General features: G+C 43.9%; 2 protein-coding genes across 7 annotated transcripts in view; one reads left to right on the top strand and one right to left on the bottom strand.

Annotated features, from left to right (window-relative positions):
* The window catches only part of SASH3 (SAM and SH3 domain containing 3), a 17,973-nt gene extending 11,515 nt beyond the window's left edge, over positions 1 to 6,458 (top strand). Inside the window, exons 8-9 of one of the 2 annotated variants that reach the window (XM_081848123.1) lie at positions 207 to 385; positions 6,158 to 6,458. In XM_081848123.1, coding sequence (XP_081704249.1) covers positions 207 to 379 — 173 coding nt within the window. In that variant the 3' untranslated portion in view covers positions 380 to 385; positions 6,158 to 6,458. Of the gene's footprint in view, positions 1 to 206; positions 1,490 to 6,157 lie in introns of those variants that run through there. The other variant, XM_081848122.1, reaches the window with a different exon arrangement.
* Positions 2,031 to 23,786, bottom strand: ZDHHC9 (zDHHC palmitoyltransferase 9). 5 transcript variants are annotated; one of them, XM_081848118.1, is made up of 10 exons: positions 23,432 to 23,784; positions 20,602 to 20,867; positions 10,150 to 10,310; positions 9,274 to 9,432; positions 8,266 to 8,403; positions 8,054 to 8,100; positions 7,783 to 7,887; positions 6,871 to 6,974; positions 4,486 to 4,636; positions 2,031 to 4,234 (listed from the first exon to the last, which is right to left on the bottom strand). In XM_081848118.1, the coding sequence occupies exons 2-10, from the start codon at positions 20,766 to 20,768 to the stop codon at positions 4,133 to 4,135; spliced, it is 1,134 nt and encodes a 377-aa protein (XP_081704244.1). In that variant the 5' UTR covers positions 20,769 to 20,867; positions 23,432 to 23,784; the 3' UTR covers positions 2,031 to 4,132. The 5 variants fall into 5 exon arrangements, with proteins under 5 accessions (XP_081704244.1, XP_081704243.1, XP_081704245.1 ...); XM_081848117.1 differs by having other exon boundaries at positions 23,462 to 23,784; XM_081848119.1 differs by lacking the exon at positions 23,432 to 23,784 and adding an exon at positions 23,058 to 23,181.

The following is a 23,786-nucleotide window of genomic DNA, read 5'->3' as shown; positions in this document are numbered from 1 at the left end:
GGTCCTAGATTCAATGCTTACCATCTCCAGTTAAAAGGGTCAAGTAGCAGACAATAGAAGATACCCCATTCTACTTGAAATCATGGGAGGCTACTGCATTCAAGGGTAGACAACACTGGCCAAATAATCTGGCCTCATGTCCAACAGCTTCCTATTTTCCTACAGGTGGGCTTTCCAGTAACAATAGTTGCTTTCTCTCTCCCCAGCAAGCAGTGAGGCTGAAGATGAAGGAGGAAGCTTGGGGGGCCCTGGAGAGCCAAAGGGAGACATTCCCCGTGATTCTGGCTGCTTTGAAGGGACAGAGACACTGGACAGCGGGCGAGAAGACTCTAAGCTGGGGGAAGAGCTGCAAAATCTCTCTCTGGCTGGCTCACGCTGAGAAAAGGTTTTTCCTTCTTCGTCCTTGGGGTTGGTTTGGCAAATGTAAGCAGTCATCCAAAATGTGCCTGCCTCCAAGACACAAGATACAGCTGCAAAATCAAAAACTCCCTCTTCAGAAAGAGCAAGAGCATTGCTGCAGCTTTACTACTCCCGGAGTATTGGCTGGATAAATCAATAAATCTGTCAGGTCCCAGAAACTCTGCCTTTCCCCAGGCTAGAAATTTTAAGAACAGGTTTTTGCATTTAGAAAGGCTTGTTGTTTAGCCTTCTTGCATGCAGTTGGCTCAAGCTGTCCCCCCACCACAGGTACTGAGAACTATTGAACATGCTGCTGAGCTGAGGATGGTTACTGTTCTCCCCATAGGCTCGGTACCTTCTGGCTCAAAGGACACCCCAACCCCCCTTACGCAAAATACAGAACCGACACAAGAGGGGTCATGACTGAAGGCTGGAGGTAGAACTAAATAACTGTGGTCTGTATCCTTGAAGAAGAGCAGCAGATGCAGAGATTAATGCTCTGTATGTAGCCACTGCTTTCCCCTTCTTTGTGTTGTGGAATGGAAAAAGGCTCCCCAGGAGGAACGACGACCTAAAAAGCAGGGTGACTTGCTCTAACGTGGGGAGGAAATGAAGATGGACAATTTACTACTTTTTTTTTGCTTTGAATATACCCATAATTATCTTGTTTAAAATGACGTGTGGTACTGCAACGAGAGAGAGAAAGCAGGGAAGGGCCATAACTCAGTGGCAGAATGCATGTTTTACACAAGGACCATCCCAGGTTTGATTCATGGCATAGCCAGGTAGGGCCACAAGATGCTTCCCGTCTGAAACCCTTGGGATGCTGCTGGCAGTGTGGACTAAAGCTCGATGGACCATTGGTCTGGCTAAATATAAGGAAGCTTCCTGTGTATCTGGTCAACATCAGGTAGGTGTAATTCACAGGCCAGCTGAGCTCCCTCTGAGAAGCAGCACCATTTGGATTAGGAGGTCTGCACTTTACTGGCTGGGGATGTTGGGCTGTGTTTGGCAAATTGAACCAGGGTTTCTTGGGGTAAGATTTAGCCTCTTTGTACAGGATCCCAATAAAGCACATTTACCCCCCAAAGCACAGGTCTGGTACAGTGCCTTTTTGGAAAAGTGGGTTTAAAACCACCACCCTCTACCCAAGCAGCAGAAAAAAGAAACCCTCCACTCTGCTGTGGAGTGAGGCATACTGGCCCCTCTCACACAACTGTGACAGCCAGTTCATCCTGTTTGTTTCCATCAGCCCCTCATCCAATTGCCCTACGCCAGCCTACACAGAAGCCATGTCTTATGAAAACTTGAAGGCAGTTCTCCAAGCAGGCTTCCATGATAATGACTGGCAGGAAGAGATGTTATGTATACCACACCAGGTTTTCCCTCTTTGACAACAGTTATGGCCACTGATTCAGTGTGGCTTCTCTGTTTGTATCAAAAGGGTGGTGTCCTGGCAAAGTACCACTTCACAAGGCAGGCTGCCTCTTTTTTTACTGCGGAAGATTCAGTTTAAAGTAAATGTTGCACTATAAACAGAGGCAGGGGAACTACCTACAAGCCTAACACCAATAATGGAGACTAGCAGTGGAGACAAACTGGTGCCAACGCAACACACATAACACACCAGATAAATTCCAATACCTTCATTGAGATCAGAGGAGCACACCAAAGCATCAAGGCAGCCAGGACCATCCTGCTTCCTGGAGCAATTTGACACAGTACATTATAAAATATAATCCAAACAATATGGTTGCAACACTTGAGATTTGGTCAGTAATTGGGGAAATACGAGAGTAGCCTCTACCTTTGCCTCAAGGAAGGAGGGCAGCACTGGCAAGGCATCAAGCAATGATTGTTGGAGGTGCATCTGCCTATTCCTGGCTCCCACCATGCCCAGTGGGGGAAATAAGGAAGCTACATGGACCACACCACCATGTTAGAAGAGGAACCACCTTTCTCTCAGTCACTGCAGGGGACTTGCTAAACTAAGGTTACCAGATTTTTTTCAATGAATCCGGGGACACTTTTCAACATCAATGGATTTTGTATGGGGACTGATTTGTAAATCCAGGGACTGTTCCCGGGAAACAGGGACATCTGGTAACCTTATCTGGTAACACACTGATTCTACCCCTGCAGATGAAGAGAGCACAAACTTGGCCAGAGTGCTTCACTACTTAGAAACACAGTGGGAAGAACTGGTGATGTGACTGTCCTAAGCTAAGTGGGAATACACTGAGATATAACCTCTCACAGCTGCAGACCATCAGGGAGAGGTGAGAGGAAGATAAGCTTCTCTGCTCTCCTCACCTGAACAGTTAGCTAAATCTTAGGAATAGGCTAAGCAATGCTCTGCTCCCACCTCAGAGATGCTGTTCACTGCACTTTGGATATGGTCTACTCAGTGACAGCTGAACTATGTTAGAATTGCATGATGCAGGAAGGCGGCTAGTTTTTCAGGGAGTGAGGGTTCCAGCTAGTTTTCTCCCCAATGTAATTGGTTTCTTATGCGGAGGGAGAGTTTTAAAAAAGAAGCATGTCCCTACCAACAGTCTGACCAGCAGCCACAAAATTATCCTATGGTGAAGAATCCTGATGATGTGCAGTTAAGCTGTATGAGTCTTGCTTGAAATGGCACTGAAGGCTACTCCACCCACCCACCCCAAACATACTACCACTCATTCAGAGCCCTTTTTTTGGCAACTCCCCTCCACTTATAAACAAGGAGGGATTGGGAGGCACAAGAAGGTCTGAACAGAGCAATTACCATTTAGCCAGATAATACAAAGAGCATCACTCAACACTGGATCAACTGAGCTGAAGAGCACCAGGTGGTTTATGGGCCACAAGGAAGTTATGGAACAGGGCATACCTCCTATGCCTGTATAGTAGTATCCTTTCCAAGCAAATGTCACTGGCTCTTTTGCTCCCAAGTCACTTTACCACCTTGTGGTCCACCCTGCCCCTTCAGTAGCCCTGACTGAGCAGCTTAGCAGAATGGAGGGGCCAGCTTTTACCAATGCTACCTCAGAAGACTGGAATGGTTGGGAGGAGGGACTGAGAGAAGATCAGGAAGACATACTAACTGGGATAAAAGAGGAAAGAGAAAAACGTACCAGAGTTTCAATATCTAGACAAATAGAGGGAGTTGGGGGGCAAGGACAAGCTAGAGCTCCCTTGGCTGGTTGTTTGATGATTTAGGACCACTTGGGGTTCAGAGGTACCATATGGCACGGTCCGGCAGGAAACATTAGGGAAGGAGCGCTATGTAGAAACCTGGTTGTCTTATGTTCCCATTATCAACTTGGCTCTGCTGGCTGCTGAGTTCAGCCAACATAAAATACTGCAACCACAGGTAGAAAGACAGTACAGAAAAGTGCCACCAGCTCCATCTTCTTCCCAGCTGGCTCCACACTTCAACGATGTCAGGCTAGAGAGGCACTCACTTAGTAGTGTTAAGAGACCAAAGACAGAGGAAGTGGGCCTGCCCTAGGCAGCAGCAATTGCCTTTTGAGGGGGGAAGGGTCCCTCAGCAGCATAGTGGGTGCTCAGCATCCATTAGAAAGGGGAGTGCTGGCACTCATCAGTTTGTAGACACAGGTCACAACCACTGGTGAACAAACAGCCAAAGGGAACAGCAAGGCCACTGTCCTGCCAAGCTGTTTCCTGCCCTGGTCCTCTCCACAAGGAGTATGCCAAACAAAAACAGTGTTTATGTCCACTTTGAAGGCTAGTGCGTTGTCTGCTCGTGATCCAGGGATGGAACAGATGGTTCTGCTGCAGAAGGGGGCTGCGCTGTTTCCTGTGGCACCTTGCCTGTTGGCACAGGGAGCTGGAGAGGAGAAAGGAAAAAAAGAGGGAGAAGAGAATGAAGGGTGAGTCACAGCCGAGTATTAAAAAAAAAATCTATTTCAGAAGGAAAACTGGCAATTCCTGGAGGTTTCTTTTAGGACTGCATAGCAGAAATCACACCCCCACACACCCCGCCTGAGAAAACCCCATCAAATTCCCTGCCCTTGGCCACTAGATTGCAGAGCTGCTTACTGAGTACATTCAAAGCAAGCCGGCATCTACCACACTTACCACACTCTCCTCTGGGAGGGCACTGTCACCACTGGTTTCCTGGGCACTGGGTTTTTCTGTGGTCCCCTCTTCTTGAGTGTTGGGCTCGGGTCCAGCACTGCTTTCAAGGGCAGCACTCTCCTGCTGCAAGATGCCTCGCCTATCCAGCACACTACAAGGAAAGGATGCGGTGGGGTGAATCAAGAATAGTAGTAGTGTACATTTTTTATATTTTAAAAACATTTTATTGTGTTTTAATGAGTGGAGTCTGGATCATTAGGGTGAACAGATCTATGCTTGTTTTTTTATTATTCCCCCTCCTATGTTTTTAGGTGTTCTTATTTCTTTCTGTAAGCTGTCTTGAGTCCCTTTCAGGGGAAAGGGTGGGGTATAAATAAAGAATAGTAATAGTAATAATAATTATAGTGGGTCACTGTTGCACCAACCTCAGTTGCTCTCAGCAAGCCCTCACCTACCAGGGAGAACCAGCTGCACAAATATAAGATGTGGGACACCTGGCTTACAAGCAGAACATGTGAAAAGGATATTGGGGGTCCTAGTGCGCCACAAGCTTAACATGGGTCAACATTGTGATATAGCAGCAAAAAAAAAAAATGAATGCTATTCCAGGCTGCATCAACAGAAGTAGTGTCCAGGGCAAGGGAAGTAATAGTACCTTGCTATTCCGCCTTGGCCAGACCACGCCTGGAATACTGTACCCTGTTCTGGGTGCAACAGTTTAAGATATTGACAAGCTAGAATGTGTGCAGAGGAGGGCAACCAAAATGACCAAGGGTCTGAAAACCAAGCCTATTGAGGAACAGTTGAAGGAGCTGGGTATGTTTAGCCTGGAAAAGAGGAGATATGAGAGCCATCTTCAAGTATCTAAAGGGCTGTCACAGAGAAGGTGAAGCAAAAGCTTGTTTTTTCCTCCTCTGGAGGGTAGTACTTGAACCAATAGCTTCAAGTTACAAGAAAGGAGATTCTGACTAAACATCAGGAAGAATTTTCTGATGATAAGAGCTGTTTGACAGTGGAACGGTCTCCCTCAGAAGGTTGTGGACTCTCCTTCCTTTGAGGTTTTTAAGCAGAGGTTGGCTAGGCTATCTGTCTTGGATGCTTTAGCTGAGAATCCTGCATTGCAAGAGGGTTGGACTAGGTGATCCTTGGAGTCCCTCTTCCAACTTTATGATTCTATGATAACCACTGAGGGTGTGGCTCTGCCTGTCATTAATTCTAGCTCAACCTACCACTGGGCTTTAAAGATATGAAGTTCAAATGGAACTATTTGATTAGATAAACAAACAAACAAACAAACACACACACACAGAAGGCTTGAGACATGCTTTCCCTGCTCCACTGGGAAGAGCAGCAAGGAACTAGCCCAATGAAGCAGTAGCAATGTAAGCTGCCTTATCCATTTCCCTAGAATGTCATATTTCACACACACACCGCACCTCCTAGACTAATATACATATCAGAACATGATTAGCTGTCCAGTTTTGTCCAGCTGTCCACCCTCAGTGGTTATCATAGAATTTTATGGTGCTTGAACTAAGCAACCACCACCAAGTACCAAAACCCACCTTAAAATGTGTACTTAGAAATAAAATAAGTTGCTAAATACATGTTGTTGAAATACATTCTAAGTACTATGCAATTATGTTTTTTTTAATGACATTCATATGGAAAGTGAATGGAACAGATGTATAAATCAACACCTGCAGAACTGACATGAGCCTGTGGCCCTGTTGTTAAAACTCCAGCTTGTATCAGACTCAGCCACCACACCCAAGGAACACGGAATGAGGACAGCAATAATCCCACAATTCCTGAAGGACCACAAGTTCCCCATGCCAGATGTAATAAACTATAACGTGATCAGCTTTTGTGCATGTGTCTGTAAAAGTATCTTCAGCCATATGCCTCAAATAGAAGCATAAATTGCTATCAGTTCTACAGATTAGCAGAAAGAAATGTTTCTGCCATTCTAACTGGTTGTTTTAGTTATTTGTTTTTTTCTGCCCTTATTTTATATTACTGTGCTGATGGATATTACTTGTAAATTGAGTTATTGTACCCCACTCTGGGATCACTTGTGATGAAAGGTGGGTCAACAATGTTTAAAATAAATTAAATTAAATGGACTGGAAACAGATGGATCTGTCCATCTCTCCTTGTGACCTCAACATGAAGCAAGACTGAGAGATGGAAACAGGAGGAATTAAAATATGGAGCTGGTAGTCAAGGAGGAAGATTATCCCACCCAGTTCCCAGAAGCTGCCATTAGTCTCTCATCACTTACACGCACATGAGGGCCTTCAGTCCAAGCACCCCATACCCTACTATGCCCAGCACTATTCTCAGAGGCATAATGTAATATCCAAGCCCAAATCAGACCATTACCTGGGAGGCAGAGGGCCACACAAGACCTCACAGCAGTTCTTCATAATGTTGCCATGGCTATAGGGATTCTGCACACGGTTCTTCCCTGTCCAGGAACCTTTGATCTGAAAGAACAGCAAAAGGTGGAAAGAAGACCAAACACCAAAATTAGCACTCATCTGCATGATGACAGACCTCCCCCCACCCCCCAACCAAAAAAGCACATGTCTTGTTATCCTGATTCTCCCTCTCCTCTTACACTTCTTTAAGAGGATGGTCCCTGCTGCTTTCTTAATTACTTTGGTCCTAATAGAAACCTTTCTCATTTACAGAGCAGATTTGCTCCCAGAACATGGGCGCAGCTGGGGGTGGGGTGGTGCAGCTGTCCATCATCATATAAATAATAAAAATACTTAACTGACCAATCGCATCACAGATAACTCAGTTCTGCCCCCCCCCAGCCTCCTCCCGCTAACATAAATCCTGGCTATGCCCATGTCCCAGAATCTGGTAAGTCACTGAAAGACTTGACAAACTGTTGTCCAGCAAAACTTTTATCTTGCCTATTAATCTGCACTTGAAAAAGTTTCTTCCAGTTTGGTAGTCTCTGGAGGCTATGACTGAAAGAGAGGCTCCCAAAGTAGAGAAGCCAGAGCTGCACCTTCCTCCCACGTCTAAAACATTTCAGAAAGAACTAGGGATTAAAAAAACGAAAGAAAGGTTCTGCAATGTTATTTGAAGGAATCTGATTTAGTTCAAATCCATCCAAAAGATGTTTTGGACCATGTTCCGATGGTATTTAACCACTCCTGCCCATCAGGATTCCCAGCCCATGTTTGCATTTAGCAGCCTTCCTACAAAGAGTGTGAGGAGTCACATATGAAGCTGGAAGGCTGCTTGCTGGAAGGGGTGTATCTTTGTATTGACACTCACATCTTCGTTAGTTGTCTGGTTCAGCGCTACCAGAAAAGTGTGGAAGCCAGTTAAACCCACGACAGACCAAAGTGTGAAGAAGCAGATCAAAACCTCCAGGACTGTGAGCAGCTGAGTTAGGGAACAAGAACTGAACCACAGATGGCTTAGCTTCCCCCCCACATTGCAGACAACCCCACCCTGATGCCCCTCCATTCAAGATGGTCTCTCTCATTCTCCTCCTGCAACAGGAAGGTTAGAGACAGCTGCAGCGGAAGCAAAAAGGATATGTCCCTGGGGTTTCTTTCAGAGTATTCAAAAAGCCAATCTTCAGGGATTCTATGTGAAAGGAGAAAAGTTAGTTAGTCTACAGGTGCCAAACAAACCAGGAAGAGCAGGTATTGTTTCCCAATAAAACCACCCCCTTCCCAAGTGCTCTTTCAATCACCAGCAACATAGCCCCTCTTCTCCTCCTCCGCCCCCCCGCCAAAAACATGGACTCACTCAGGGCAACGTAGACAATGTTGAAGGAGAAGATGTAGATTGTGAGAAGAGACAAGGAGAGGATGAAGAGGTAGAAGTAACGATAGTTCCTCTTTCCCACGCAGTTGCCCACCCAGGGGCAATGATGATCAAACCGCTCTGCAAGAGCCAGACAAGCACATCAGCAGAGCCAAAGCTGTACCTCTCCACCCTAGCCGTATAACTCTCAGCAAGAAGTCAGTACATACATATATAAATATATATGTATTTGAATTCCACTAACATGTCAAAGATACATTGCAATTTCCTGTACTAAGTTGCTAATGGACAGATTCACACACCCATTTTTGGGGTGGGACAACTGCCAAGGAGCAACTTTTCGCTTTAGAACCCACATGGTAAAAACTGCCCTTTTGGAAGGAGGCTTTTGTGATTATATCCGAAGTGGCCACATCCCAGGAAAAAAATACACTTTTTTTCTAACCTTTCTCAGGTATAGAACAAGCAGTTTTACCACATGGATTTATTTATTTTTGGCGGGGGGAGGGGATTGGTGTAGGGCAATGCCTCCTCCCTCTGAATCTGTGACAACTCTTAAAACACAACTGCTGATGCACTACTCTCAGGAAGAGGTAACCTAACCTTGCTATTGGTTAGGTTCCAGATCACAGCACACCCAGACTGCCTGATGATTGTCTAGGCACCAAGAACAAAAACTGAGAATGTAAAAAAACTGAGAATGCTTTTATGTAACAAAACCAAAATCAAGTTCCTAGTCCTTATGGCTGAACAGAGGACTGAAGGTGTGGAGACCATGCCTGGTCAAATTTTACATATCATAAAGATGGAAATTCAGTGTTCCTTCCATGACTAACAGAACCAGGACACAGAATTCAGCCATTTACAGCAGGGAGCTTCTTTATTTGTAGTAAATATACAACAGTTCTCTTGTGACCTCTGTCACAGATTATCAGGAGAATTCCTATATTAAGCTTCTTTTTCAACCACAATCACAGTCCCACTACTCACCCACACAGTTGTCACAGATGCTGCAGTGCGAGGCACGTGGTGGACGGAAGATCTTGCATGTGTAGCAGTATTTCAGCTTCACTATCTGGTTATTGATCTGAAAGTTCTTAATGCGTGGGGGTGGCCGCTGGCCTGGAGGCACAGTCCCATTGGTTGCCTCTGCAAATGAAAACCACTTTGAATAAGGCAGGGGTGGCTACCATTTTCAGTCAAACTTCTGAGAGCTGTATGCCAGGGTAAAAGTGAAAGTGGGCACTACCAGTCTACACTCTCTCACAAGGCATAATCACCACCCACCCAGGCAGACAACTAGACAGGTATGTGTATCTTTCTCACACACAATGCACAAACCACTCCACAAAACTTAAATCTCTGCTCTTTGGAGACAGTGGTTTTCTTCATAATTTTGTTCCCCATCACAGGGCTGGGCTGGGAGGAAGCAAAGGCACTTCTTCCTGCTATTGCCAGTGTTTATTCTTCCCCTTGTGCTCTTGCTAATGGCTTAGAGGTGCTCAGGAAACAGGAAGGAGCACTTCCTGTTTCCAAAGCACATGATGTCATAGCAAAGGCAGTGCACAAAGGGAGGGAAAGGTGCATTTACAGGGGGGCTGACAAGCCACTTTGGACAGCTTGGCAGGCCTGATTAAGCCCATGGGTTCAGCACCCTGGTATGCAGCATAAAGTAAGTGATGTGCAACCATATCTCTGGGCAGGACCCTACCCTCTCATACCCTTCATCATCCAGGAGCAGAGGGGGAATGCTTTCCATACCTGCGGACTCAAGTGGTTAAACTATGCTTGGAAGGTTTGAAGAAGACACCACCCAACAGGCTAGAACTATGTTTGGAAAGCTTGAGGAAGATGCCACCCACTCACCAATCTCCATTTCAATGAAAGCTGCCTCATCAGGCAAGGCTCGAGGAATCACTCCTGGGTCACTGAAGCTTGTGCGCAGGAGGGTAGCCATTGCAAATAGGAAGAGGACAGCTCCAAAAACAGGGATAGTTGGGGACAGATGGACAGCAAGATAACGACACCTGCAATGAGAGAAAAGCCCATAGCAACTGAAATCAGACACAAAGCCTGTTGTGTGCCAAATTACGCTTTGGGGGGGGCTAACCCCCCCCAACCTAATTGCTTTAAAATGTTGCCCTTTGACTTCATGTCTCCTTGATGCTCAGAGGCAGTGAGGCATGAAAAAAAAGACCTTGTACCAATAGAATCAGGATTAAAGCAAATGCCATGGATTTCCCCCTAGCTGGAGGGTAGAAACTGATATTTGCTGCAGATTTCTGTTTTATTTTGAGAACCCATCTTTTCAAAACGAGATTTTAACTCTGACATTTTTTTAAAAAATACACTTTCCAGTTCCATTGTTTGTTGACGAGAAGAACTAGGAAAAAGCTGAGCAAATGCTAGTGAAGTATGATAATCGAACAAAGTCTACACAGAACACTTTTGGGGCCTTCTCATATACCTATGTTTGAAAGTTAATGTTTGAAAGCATTTATCTGCCCCTGGAAGCACTGAAATCAAAGTGCAGTCTTTTGAAAGGCAAGACCCTGGCAAAAGCACTTGTTTGCACAATGTTTTTGAACAGCCCTCAAGTACAATGTATTTGCATCCATAATACAGGCTGGACTTTCCATCCTAGCATCTGAGTAGCTCTCCAGGGTTTCAGACAGGAAGTCTTTCCCGGGCCTACCTGGTAGGACTGAGCCTGAGATGTTCTGACTGCAAAAGACGTATCCCACCCAAGTGCTGATTGGACTGGGACCACCAGCTTACTTTCAGAATGGTTGCTACAACATGCACCTTTGCATCACCATCCCGACCTTTTACAGTTTTTTTTTTTTAAAAAAAGGACAGGAAACAGAGATCTGCAGAGCACCACCATGTCTATCCTATGCCTATCTTAACAATGTTCCTGCCCAAAAGGACGCTATTACTAAGACAACAAGGAGGTAGGTAAACTGTGGAGGAAAATCTAGCAAGAGCAAGAACAAGAGAAAGAAAGGAGAGGGGGAGACCACCCCTTTCCTGCAGCAAAAGAAGGAAGTGGGATGCTGACAGTAGCTCTGCGGCCTCCACATCCCTGCTGGAGCCAGCAGGGAACAACCTCTGCATGGAGCACAACCCATGAAGAACAGCTGACTCTCTGGCACTGCTGAAGCCTTCTCTTCTCCCCCCGCCTTGTTTTCTCTTTTTACACACACTCTCCTATTGAATTAATATCTAACAAGAAATGCTGAGACACCATTTCCAAGTTTCTACCTCTGGTTTAACAGCTCACTGATATGACAAGACCCCTCAATTCTGAATTTGGAAGTCAGAATAATTAATCATGGAAGTGTGCACATACTTCTTTTGCACAAATAATTCTGCTTTTAAGAATGAGATGTTTACAACAGTACCTGTTTTAACAATTGTTAGAAGGGAGGGAAGGAAATATAACTGAGATAGGAGTCAACTTGAAAGGTCAAAGAGGCTAATTAACAGCCTTCGGAAATGGAAAACCACTGTAAATGTTCCAGTGCCTCTTGCGCCATTTTAGAGTATTTATTTGGAAGAAAACAGATGATCTTACTAGTATCAGGGACAAGTCTTTACTGTTATCAAACCAGCTTATCTGAGGGCTAAATACATGTTACATTAATTACACTTCATAAAAAGTATGTGCTTAAATATGAGCACTTTTATTTGAAAGAAAAAGATGTGAGGCTCCAATCCAGTTTAGGAACCAGAAGCAGTTTTCTGTTCAAAAATTCCTACCTTTCAGGAGTACCCTGGTATAGGCCACCAACCTGGAATGGGGTCTCACAGCTGCTTTCTCCAAAATAAAGGTGGGTCAGTTTTAAACACACTTTAAGAAAGAAGAATGAATTATATTGTTATTTGGCCCCCTGTCTAGTACTTTAGAAATCAGTAACTTGCACCAGCCACCAGAAATCCACTCCAGCAACTACATTCTCCCAGCATTCTAATGTTGCTTCACAAATATTTTTGGCATTCCGAACATTCAGAAGGCTTGTTTCATTACTCATCTGATATGCTCTCTTTAGCGAACTAAAATTAAACTTTCAAAACAAAAACGCCACCATATGAACAAGGGCGGGGTCATGTGCATCAGCCAGCTAAACTTGTGTCACCATTAAAACAAATCAACTGGAACTGACAGACAGAATTTCCTTCCATGCCCTCATTAGAGAGAATATGGGAAGAACCCCAGAAAGAGGAATCTTTAGCTGAATGTCCAATACGCCCATAAGCCAAACAGAAGCCCCATTTGATAGTGGCTACCAAGTAACAAAAACAGCCCATGCCTCTCCCTCCATCCCTTAGTAGGAAATTTTCAGTATATAGACCATACTTAAAATCTTTCCCACTGTCACCCGGGCAGCTTACAGTAATAGAAATTCCAACCAACCAATACAGTTAAACACAAAAATAGAAGGAAGAGATGCAAGAGCAGCAGCAACCACCACCCAAATCCAGCCAAGTGGTGACTTTCCCACCCCACAATCAATCAATGCTGAAAGCTCATCAGCATCCACAGTGAAATACTTTTCAATGCACTCTTCTGTACTCCAAGCAACCTTCACATTACTAGCAAGTGGGATTGCCAGCCACAACCCTTTCAGTGAAAACATTCCTCCAGTATCTGAGATTAAATATTTAGCCGTATGCCACAACTGCAGCAAGAATTTTGTTAGCCAAAAATTGGAAGCTACAAGAAATACCAACAGTGGAGGAATGGCAGATGAAGATGATGAACTTTTTAGAGCTGGCTGACTTGACTGGAAGAATCCGCGATCAGAAGGAGGAGGAGCATCAAGAAGAATGGAAGAGGTTCAAGGACTATTTGGCTAGATATTCTAACATAATTTAAGTAGAACTACTTATAAGTAACAAATTGGCCTAGGAGTAAAATAGATTGAATTGTATAACATTATGGACTAATAAGACTAATAAGAAGGAAAGATGTTAATGGAACAAGTTAATTTTATTTGAAAGTGGATTTTGGAAAACTGCTAAAATGAGTATACTATGGAAACACAGTTAGGGCGGATCTGAGGAAGTCATTTAACAATGTTATTTAAATTGGGTCTTTAACAGTTAAGATATATGTTTGTTTGTCTGTTTGTCTATTGTAATGTTTTCTTTGTGTGTTCATTATAAATTTGGAAAACCAATAAAAAAATTTGGGGGGGAAAAGAGAGATTAAATATTTAGTATGGAAATTTTTATTTGAAAGCACTAGAAGTTTGGTGGCAGGCAGGGAATATGTTCAAATTCAAACGGCACTTTAATCATTCATGGAAATACAAGCAAAAGACTTTTAAAAAAACCTTATTTGTAGGCACAACTATGACACAGAAGCTTGGTACTTTGACAGGAATTTTGCATACCATCATTTATGAAACTGATCTAGCCAAACCTGCAGGTTCATTGTGCATCACCCTAAAAGAGAATCTCTGTTCTTGGTGTCAAGTAAAAAAAGCCTGTTCTTTGTCATTTCTTGTTCCAGGACTCACATTTTAAGTCCTGTTTTTCTGCATGTGCACAAGTCACTTAATATATCCAGATCTATTTCACCAGACAGATCTCTAGGTAGAATAACTTTAGAAACAAATTGGACAGAGTCATGACTCATCAGGAAGACATACACATCACTTGAAACTCTTGCCAGCCCACTAGCTTCCTTGGGAATTCCACCTCCCCTCTCAGGATAAGGGTTCTTCCCTATTAAATAATGTTTAGCTTGCCCGGCTTTCCTCCACAAAACCAAACACCAGCCAGCGAGGCAGCACTAGCAAAAGCAACAAGCAAGTCCCACTTGTGAAGGAAGAATCTCCTGGCCCCACCATTCCTAAGTCAAGCTGTCATATAACTTCCTCACCTGCTCTTCAAATGCAAAAAGGTATTAAGATGCCTACCTGGGAGACTTGAGTTATCTGCCAAACTAGCTCTGGCTCCCTATTGGTTAGAAAGAGTCAAAGGTCATTCCCTCAAAAGAGAGGGAAAGAGCCTTTAAAAAGTTGAGCTGCCTGCCTTTGGGGGGAGGGTTGAAGATTGGGATTTCCATGCCACTGGGAAGCTGACCATCCTTGAAGCCTACTCTTAAATATATTAGAAGTATTATATTGTAGCGGGTGAATTAGGATTAGCCCAGTTTTAGAGCCACAGTGCTATGGTTTATTCTGTATTCAGTTTTTACCTTCCACTTGCTCCTCCTCTATCTATTACTTCTAATAAAATTTCACAATTTGGCCACCGATGTGTGTGCAATTGCCAATCTCAGGATTCTAAAATCTCCATGTGCCATCTGGGTGAGTCTTAGGGAGTGTTGACTGCCTTTAAACTCTGAATAACTTAGAAGGTAACTGTCTGGGAAATGAAGGGTGCATTAGTCCCAGAATTCCTGGGCTTTAGGAAGTTTGGGAGGGGGGTATGACAGGGAAACAAGAAAGCTGTCTTGATATCAGAGTAGGAGAAGGCAATTGGAAGCTAGCCCTGATTTTCCCAGCAAGTTGTGTGCAAGGACTGCAGAGTACACTGGCTCAGAACCTTTTTAGAAATTAACTTTTTGTGCATGCTCAGTTTTTCCCCTTGCTTCTGGGGCTGTGGGTGACAAAAAAGGAGGGTGGCAGCAACTATCAGAGAGCAGGACCCAACTGATAACACTGCACAGCTGTTGTGCAGAGTTGGGCAAAGAAGGGGATGTAAGAGGCTCTCCTGGGCATGCCTCCTTTGCCACATCACTATCATAATAGCAAGGCTTAAATAGTCATGATCAAATTGTACCAGGAAGCAAATGTTTTTTTTTTTGTTTTTGTTTTTTTTTTGTTTTTTTAATTATTAAGAGTTTAAAGATTACAAAAAGAAAGAAAAAGAATTAAACAAATCAATATAATATAATACAAAAACAGAAACAAAAACACTACATAAAACATTGAATTAACAAAACAAAACAAAAACAATTAAAAACACTTCCAATATTTTCAATCTTAACTTTCATTCACTTGTTTCATTGACTTCCTCACACCTCCCTTTTTGTATTCCACTTCAATTAACTGTTTCAGCAATTCCTTTCCATCTTCATCTATTTTCTGTCCTGTAATTAATCTTAACATATTCTAACCTTGTTTTTTGCCTTTAATACATTAACAATCTATCTGTACCTAGTTCCTTATAACATTTCTGCCAAAGCCATATAACTTCATTCCACCATTTTTTTATAGCTCAGGAAGCAAATGTGTCTTGACACAGTCACATCGCATTAGCAAAATAGCAAAACACATTACTGAAAACAGAGCACTGGGCAGCAAAGAGCAAGTCACACACCCACTGACACAGCCTTGTGAAGAATAATAATGTTGAGGATTCATCTCCTGTTCCACTTGTCTATGCAGCTTCTTCTCCCTATCTGTTATATACAACTGCTGGGTCATTTACAGTCAGGAGTGGGTCTGCACTTCTTTCCCATGCAGAAATCCCAAATATGCTGGTTGTACCAGTGGCACATTCTCTCAGCACAGTCTCTCACACCCCTTTGCTTTAAAAGGCCAGTAGCTCTTTGAAAACTACAGAACCAATACACAGCCAGGGGGATTTAAGCTGCTAGTCCCAGGTTTAGGTCCTAATGCTAAGAGGTGTAGAAGTGTCAGCAAGTAATCAATGGCAGATGTGAAGCGAAGTGGCCAGAGCATAGGAACATGGGGGTCTGTTTATCCAAGCTCAAGTGATCATGGCTACACTAAGATTAAACTGAATGACCGTTTATTTCCCTTTCTCTTTTGCTCGTGCAAGTATTTCCCAAGAACAGACACATTTTCAAGGGTTTAATTCACTGCATCAGGTTTGGAAGAGTCACATTTTGGGAGGCACTCTACAAATAAAAACAGAAGGGCAGATGGTGCATATACAAAACATGACTACACCTTGCTGGGACAAAAGCCAAGTTACCACATGACAACAGTAACAGAGCAAACTGAGGTCATGCCAAACAGAATATAATAAAACTTACATTAGATAGTTCTTGTAACTAGAGAGAACACATGCATCCCCAAAAAGAATAATTGAGAAGCTGACTTTCACCAAAGGACTGTAGCTCTAGGACAGCACCTGCTCTGCAAGTAGAAGGTTGCAGATTCAGTCCAGGTGTCTGCAGACAGGACAGGGAGATACCCATCAAAAACCCCAGAGAGCAGGTGTCAAGCCAGTGTAGACAATACTGAGCTAGATCAGGGGTGAGAAACTGGATCTGTTTGATGGGTCAGATCATCACCACACCTACCTCCAATGGGCCCAATGTGACAAATGGGTAGGGCCACAAATCTGTCAATCACCTGATGGCACAATGCCAAGCAATGCCAGGACTTTAAAACACTATGCAGGACTCTTTACAAGTTTCTTACAAAGAACTCTGACCCGTACTTTGAAGCTGCTAAACAGACCAATGGTCTGACACAGTATAACATATGTTTCTAATCCAAGGATAAATGGATAGAAGTGTCCTGAGATTTCTTCCATGGCTTGAACAAGCTCCTAATTCAGTTTCAGCAGGCAACACAACATTGCTATAGTTAAAACAGCAGCAAATAGGCACTCTTCTACCCAAAGAGTAACTCAAGTAACAGTCAAATGAATAGTACATGAAGATTTTCAGGAATCTGTGACACTGATTTGACCTCCTTTAGAAGACAGGTTCAAACACTGAACATTCCAGACTTTCTCCACAACTCCATTTCAAAAGTGAAATGGGTTTTTTAAAATTTTTGTTTCACTTTGACCACAAGAAGGGGAACAAATCGCAATAAACCAATTAACCTGACCCCTAAGGTTAGACCAATACAACAGAATCAGCAATAAGTTCCAGGGTATGTACACACTGAATGTACATAGCAGTCCTTGATTTTACCCTTCACCATGTCCTGTTCTCATTTCTGTTATTGTATTTGCGTAAGGAGGTGGTGCCCAGGACCTTAGAGAAACACAAAAGAACTGGAGTGGTACGAAGATTCAAACTCTTCTTTTCCCTTTAAAAGCACTCCCCAACATTACAGATGAAAAGAAAAATCCCTGCACAATCTGCTTTCAAATGTGCATCAGGAAAATAGAATGGCTGGGGAAACCCAGTTAGATGGGTGGAGTATAAATAATAAAATTAATATAGTGAGACAGAGCTGCACAAAGTGCCAGGACTTGGTTACTCCAAAACTTCTTCCCATCCATAGTCAATTATTGTCAAAAACATTTAAATGGCTTGACAAATGTTCAGTGTTCTCAATTAGGGATCTACCTTACCCAAACAAGGACCCATCAAGGAGCATATGTCACTCAACAAGAAGATGCCAAATCACACAACAGTCAAAGGAGTCTTGGGTGTTCACTGTTTTATCAGAATCTGCTGCTAATTTGGCAATAACTTGCTGGGCACTACTATGACAGTAGTGATGATCATTACTCCGAACCCAGGATCAGAGGGCAGCTTCTCAACAGTCAGTGAGGTATAGCAGCTACAGTAGTGTATGTACATCAAGAGAGACCCTGGTCTGAATTCCCATTTGGCAATGAAGGTCACTAGATCACCTTGAGCCAGTTACCATCTCTTACTGCAGCAATAGGGAACCTGCAGCCCTCCAGATGTTGTTGCATTACAACAACATTACAATTCCCATCATCCTAAAACAATGGCCATGCTTGTTGGCACTGACAGGAATCCAGCATCTGGATGGCCTCACCCCTGTCTTAGCCTAACCTACTTAACAGTGGCACTGTGAAAATAAAAGTGGTGCTGGAAGAGAACCATGTATTCCTTAAGTTTATTGGAGAAAAGGCAGGATTTAAAATACAACAATAAACTCTATTATGCTAGCTCTGAAGCATCAATTCATATGTTCACAGGTAGCTGGCTCCTAGGGGTAGATCTGTCAACTTGTTTGTATCATGTTTAGAAGAGAGTCAAAGTAAACCTTCAGGCAGATAAACCTGGAGACTCAACGTGCATGGAATTTGAACATAAGAAGAATCTTCTGGATTAGGCCAATGGCCCATATAGTACAACATTCTGTTCTTAAAGTAGCCAACCCAGATACCAATGGGAAGGCTGCAAGTAGCACAGGAGCACTCTGCCCATTTGTGATTCCCAGCAACTGGTATTTAGAGGAATACTGCCTCAGGCAGTGGAGATAGAACATAGCTAGTTGCTATTGATAGCCTTATCCTCAGTGAATCTATCTAACTCTCTTTTAAAGCCATCCAGGTTACTGGCCATTAATGACTCCAGTGAGTGGGAGTTTCATAGTTTAACTATGCGCTGCGTGAAGAAGTACTTTCTTTTATCTGCCCTGAATCTTCCAAGCTGGATTAGAAATACTAGCTTAGTCCTACCTACCCCTCCCTCCATCTCATCAGCAAATGCTTGAGTGCTTAGCAAGGTGAGCTGGAAATGATGTGAGTGCCAACACACAATCTAGTTTTGCGCAACAGCTGCTGGGTAGAAACTGGATCAATCAGTCTATTATCTGCCAGAATGTCACATGCACAGTGTCTTAAGGGGCTCAACGTAAGGTAGCAAAATCTCTAAGAAAGAAGGCTGAACCTGTGGCAGCATCCATGATTTCAGGATTTTGATATGGACATATATATCATATATATATATATGACATATATCATATATATATATGACATATATATCTGGACATATATATCAATTAAGAAATCAAAGGATCATAACCCTTAAGTGATTGTGTGATTCTATATTAACCTCTTTCTGTATAATGTACCATCTTTCATTAATTACTGGGGATTATTTCCAAGTAAATGTACATAGGATTAGATCATAATGATGATTTGAGAGACATTCAGAATAAAGCAAATATGACCATGTTTAGGTTCCAAATCAGAATTCAAGTTTGCTAGTGAGAAGAGGTGCCTTCTAAGCTGATTCTTGATGAGAGCAGAGTTAAATCTAGCAACCTGCACTGATATAATTAGTTGACAGACTTCATGCTTGGCTACATAAAATGTTAATATCAAAGTTTAGAAGCCTTCACAAACATTGTGTTACATCACAAAAAAATTCCCAGTCTCAATAACTTCTTCTTTATATCATTTCTTGCAATGACACATGAATTCAAAACAACAGCATCTTAAGAGTTAAAAAACCAGCACCTACAGTGGTACCGAAGGTTACATATGCTTCAGGTTACACATTCCGCTAACCCAGAAATAGTACCTCGGGTTAAGAACTTTGCTTCAGGATGAGAATAGAAATCATGCTCCGGTGGCGCGGCAGCAGCAGGAGGCCCCATTAGCTAAAGTGGTGCTTCAGGTTAAGAACTGTTTCAGGTTAAGAACAGACCTCCGGAACGAATTAAGTACTTAACCGAAGGTGCCACTGTATTTCCAGAGATGATCCTAATTTCAGCTCTCAACAATGCAATCAAGGTGAACTATGGGATTCTTAGAAGGTTATTTCTTATATTTAATTTTTTCTACAAAAATTGGCTCCAAAGTTTACTTACAGTAACACATAACTACACTCAGAGATGTCTCTCTTGATGCATACTATATTGCAGCATGGTTTCAATAGCTAATCTGGAAAGCGCCTTCCAAAAAAGCACACTCATTTGTCCTGGTTAAGTGACTAGCCACAAGTTTTTTAGATAAACTTCAGACCCTTTGTGTTACCAAATGATTCATAAGCTCTAGTGATGAGCTGTTCAGTTAGCAAGCCAACAGTTCTCACAAATGACGCTGTAAGCATATTTGGCAGAAACAAACTGAAGTAACATCTTCTGCAATGCCACTTCCTAGTTTACAAGCCATCATAATCAGATTATCTTTTCACAAGCAACTCACACTTATCAAATCCACAATGGCAGCAGCAAACCACTAAGATACAATATTCATATCTTCTGTCATCAACCAAAAACAACACCTTTCAGAGGTGGTACAGTACTTTATAGAGGCTAACAAGGCCCTGTGGATCTAAAGGTCCTCACCCTTATTCATCCCCTTGCATGGGACAAAGGCAAAATGATTTCCAATATATTCACACAAGTTTGAGTTGGCTGGGTCAGATTATGAATCAAAAAAGGATTTTTAAAATATCAGCATAGTTTCACAAATACTTCTCAAGACGGATAAAGACATCTGATTACCAATCTACTCTGCCCTTACAATAGCAGGCAGCAGCTCAATATTTCCAATGAATATGTACTCTTCTGACAGTCAAAGCAACTCAAAGAGTAGAGCCATTCCAACCAACCACAGCCTTGAAAACACCCACACAAACAAAAGTTTCAACCACTGTGAACTTACTCAAATGCAAAGAAGAGAGCACAAGTTCCCACAATGAGGAAGAGGGTCAGATAGAAGATGCCTTTCTGTCGAGCCATCATGATGCGTCCATCACAACAGAATGTGTTTCTTCCTGGCAGCTTCTCCCATTTCCGTATCACTTTCTTCCTTGCTATCATCACAGACATGGCTGCACCTTCACAGAAGGCAGGACAACTGAGCAACAGTCGATCTCCACACTAGCCACTGGGATTCACACACCATTCTCAGAGATCCAGCCTCAGCCCCTGTAGAGGTAGAAGACAAGGAAATTAGTTAGCATGGTTGGCACGTGACACCTGGATCTAAAAAATTGTCTGAAATACCATTGCTGGAAGCATTTCCTTCCTGGTACACTCACAACCTACTCCCAAGCTTAAGTCATTCACTGAAAAGCACTCTTTTAAATGACATTAAGTGCCTATCTTATCCAACAGGAAGCACAGAATATGGCTTGCGCCATATCTCTAGTATGAGGAAGGCGTACACACTCCCAATGTTTTACAGTTCATCAACAATTGCAATAAAAGAGACCTCACACACACTTGTGGCTGGGTGTGTTCCTCAGAATCCTTCACTATACCTGAACCAGGATGGATGCCAGATAGGTCCCAAGAATTGCAATAGATTTGCTCTTCCCCCAATGACTTGCCAGTTTGGATCACAAAGAGCAGAGTCTTGCCGGTCAGAAGGTCAGTGGTTCAAATCCCCACAATGGGGTGAGCTCCCGTTGTTCGGTCCCAGCTCCTGCCCACCATCAGTTTGAAAGCATGTAAAAGTGCAAGTAGATAAATAGGTACCGCTCTGGCGGGAAGGTAAATGGTGTTTCCTTCCGCTGCTCTGGTTCACCAGAAGCGGCATAGTCATGCTTGCCGCATGACCCGGAAGATGTCTGGGGACAAATGTTGGCTCCCTCGGCCTGTAGAGTGAGATGAGCACTGCAACCCCAGAGTCGTCCGCGACTGGATCTAATGCTCAGGGGTACCTTTACCTTTACATTATAGTATGATCCATAATGGCACATGGATTTCCACACCAAATGAACATCAACCATTTTCATACCCGGCATCACACAGACCACAGAACTTTCTAGCAGGCAGCTCCTGGATCCAGCCCAGAGTTTATGGTTCAGCATGTAAAAAAACAAACAAACCTCCCTGGTGCTTTGCCCCAGAATAATCCAGTGATTGAACCCACTTAGTTTCTACAGAGTACTGTCCAACAGCTGTTAAAAATCAGCTTCCCATCTATTTCTTGGTTCTCTGTTGTTGCCCAGCAATAAGAACAGACAACCATGAAGAAAAAAAATTCCCCGCTTTCACTTTCCACCTTGGCTTTACAAATCCTCTCATAGCCATTGCTCTCAAAACTATCCAACAAGGATATGGTCAATACAATATAAGTTTCTTCATGGTGTTCTAGAAATGAAATAGGCCTCTAATTGTCTGGGATTCTGGACGCAGGCTTAATAACTTAGAACATATTCGTTTCCATTACAATTTTCTAGCCACCCTTTGTAGTAGCAACAGGAAAGCAGCAAGGTTCTTTGTATTTAATAATCTTTCACACCTTCAAGAAGCAGGTTGATTAATGAAGAGTGAGAATCATTGCACTACAGTGACTGAGCAGTAGGGAGAAATAACCCAGCCTAGCTAAACAGAAGCGAAGCTTAGGCTCTTGTCGATGTGATATTTGCCTATTCTTCCTTTTCCTTGGTCTTTCAGCACGTGGGACAGCAGGAGCCTGTTTGGGGAAGGGGAATGTGCGGGGTGGGGAGGGGGGCAATCGATTGTACTGACGCGCCTACCCATGAAAAGACTCGAGAATCTGCCTTTCTTTCTTTCTTTGGGATTAAAAAGCACCCGCCCAAGACGCCCGCTTTGTTTATTTTGGTTTCGATTACTACAAGGTCCATCTTTCTTCAGCGGCTCTCTGCCGTCTCCACGTTTAATGCCTGTCGTTCTGCACAGACAATTAAACGTACAAAAAAACCCCCCAATAATAACAACATGCATTACAAAACTGAGCCTTATTTCTATTCTCGTCCCACCCCACCCATGCCCACTCCCAACCCGAGCACAACAAAAGCAACCACCATTAGCATGGTTGGTTATTAATACTTGAATAGTAGCAATAGTAGTTATACAATTAATAAGGGGAAGAGGGAAAGTCGAGTAGAGACAACCGAATAAGACACACACACACACACACACACACACACACAAACCACCTTCTCTTACAACCTGGCTCCTGCAACGGGCTCCCCAGATCCACGCGCGGCTGCCGCCCATTGTTTCCAGCTAGGCGCTCCGCGACCTTGCACCATCCGCAAGGATCCCGACGACCCTCCGACACGTGTCTCTCCCAACTCCCACGGGCGGCGCGCGAAAAGAACCGCCGCAGAATAAACGCAAAAACACGCGCGCGCGCACACACACCAGGTTCAGCGGCAGCAATGGGGAGAGAGAGAAGCCGCGCTCCTGCCGTGCACGGCTGGCTCCACGGATCGGAATGACAGCAAGGGAAGATCGTGTCCGGGTGACAGGGAAAGGGGCCCACTCGCGGACCACGCCCCACGCGTAACAAAAAGAAAGAGGGGAGGGGGACACCACGCCCACCGCCGCGACTGGGAGAAGGACAGGCCGTTTGTGTGAGGGGCGGAGAGCACAGTGCGCTGTCCTGAGGGAACACCCGGGGCCCCGACCTCACCCGTTATAGGAACGGGTATGGGGGTGCTTTATTCTCCTCTCCCATGGCTCTAGATCTTTTTTCCCATTGCCATTTCCCCCGATCCTCCTCCCTTCCCTCTCACCGGCTCGCTCGCGTATTTCTGCCCCCTCACCTGCCGCTCATCGCTGTCGGGGCCGAGGCTGGGCTGCGTGCCGCCGAGGCCTTTTCTCTGGCAGATCGGCTGCTTATTGGTTGAGCTGTGCTTCAGCACCGCCTCCCAGCTCAGAGGGGATGGCTCGATTGGCTGAGCTGAGGATCGCTCACTCACAATGTGGTGAAGGGAAGAGGGTGAGGCTAAGTTGCGGGGCCTTTTCTCGCTCCCTCCCACCTCACCCGTTAGGATCCTGAGTGGGGGGCGAGCACTGGTGCGCTTGGCTCAGAGGCCGCTTCCTAAGACCAAGAAAGCGGCTCATCGGCAGCGGGGCGGCAGGTTGTTT

Source organism: Podarcis erhardii (genome assembly GCF_964252035.2).
Source record: "Podarcis erhardii genome assembly, chromosome: Z".
Taxonomy (NCBI): domain Eukaryota; kingdom Metazoa; phylum Chordata; class Lepidosauria; order Squamata; family Lacertidae; genus Podarcis; species Podarcis erhardii.
The sequence above is the reverse complement of the archived record's forward strand: the minus strand, read 5'-3'. Positions and strand labels throughout refer to the sequence as shown.

Coding starts and splice junctions, on each gene's coding strand:
- ZDHHC9 (XM_081848118.1), bottom strand. CDS start 20,768: ATGTCTGTGATGATAGCAAGGAAGAAAGTGATACGGAAATGGGAGAAG. Junction 7,888..8,053: donor CTCTGAAAGAAACCCCAGGG/ACATATCCTTTT, acceptor ACTCAGCTGCTC/ACAGTCCTGGAGGTTTTGAT. Junction 4,235..4,485: donor CCCTCCCAGAGGAGAGTGTG/GTAAGTGTGGTA, acceptor TCTCCTCTCCAG/CTCCCTGTGCCAACAGGCAA.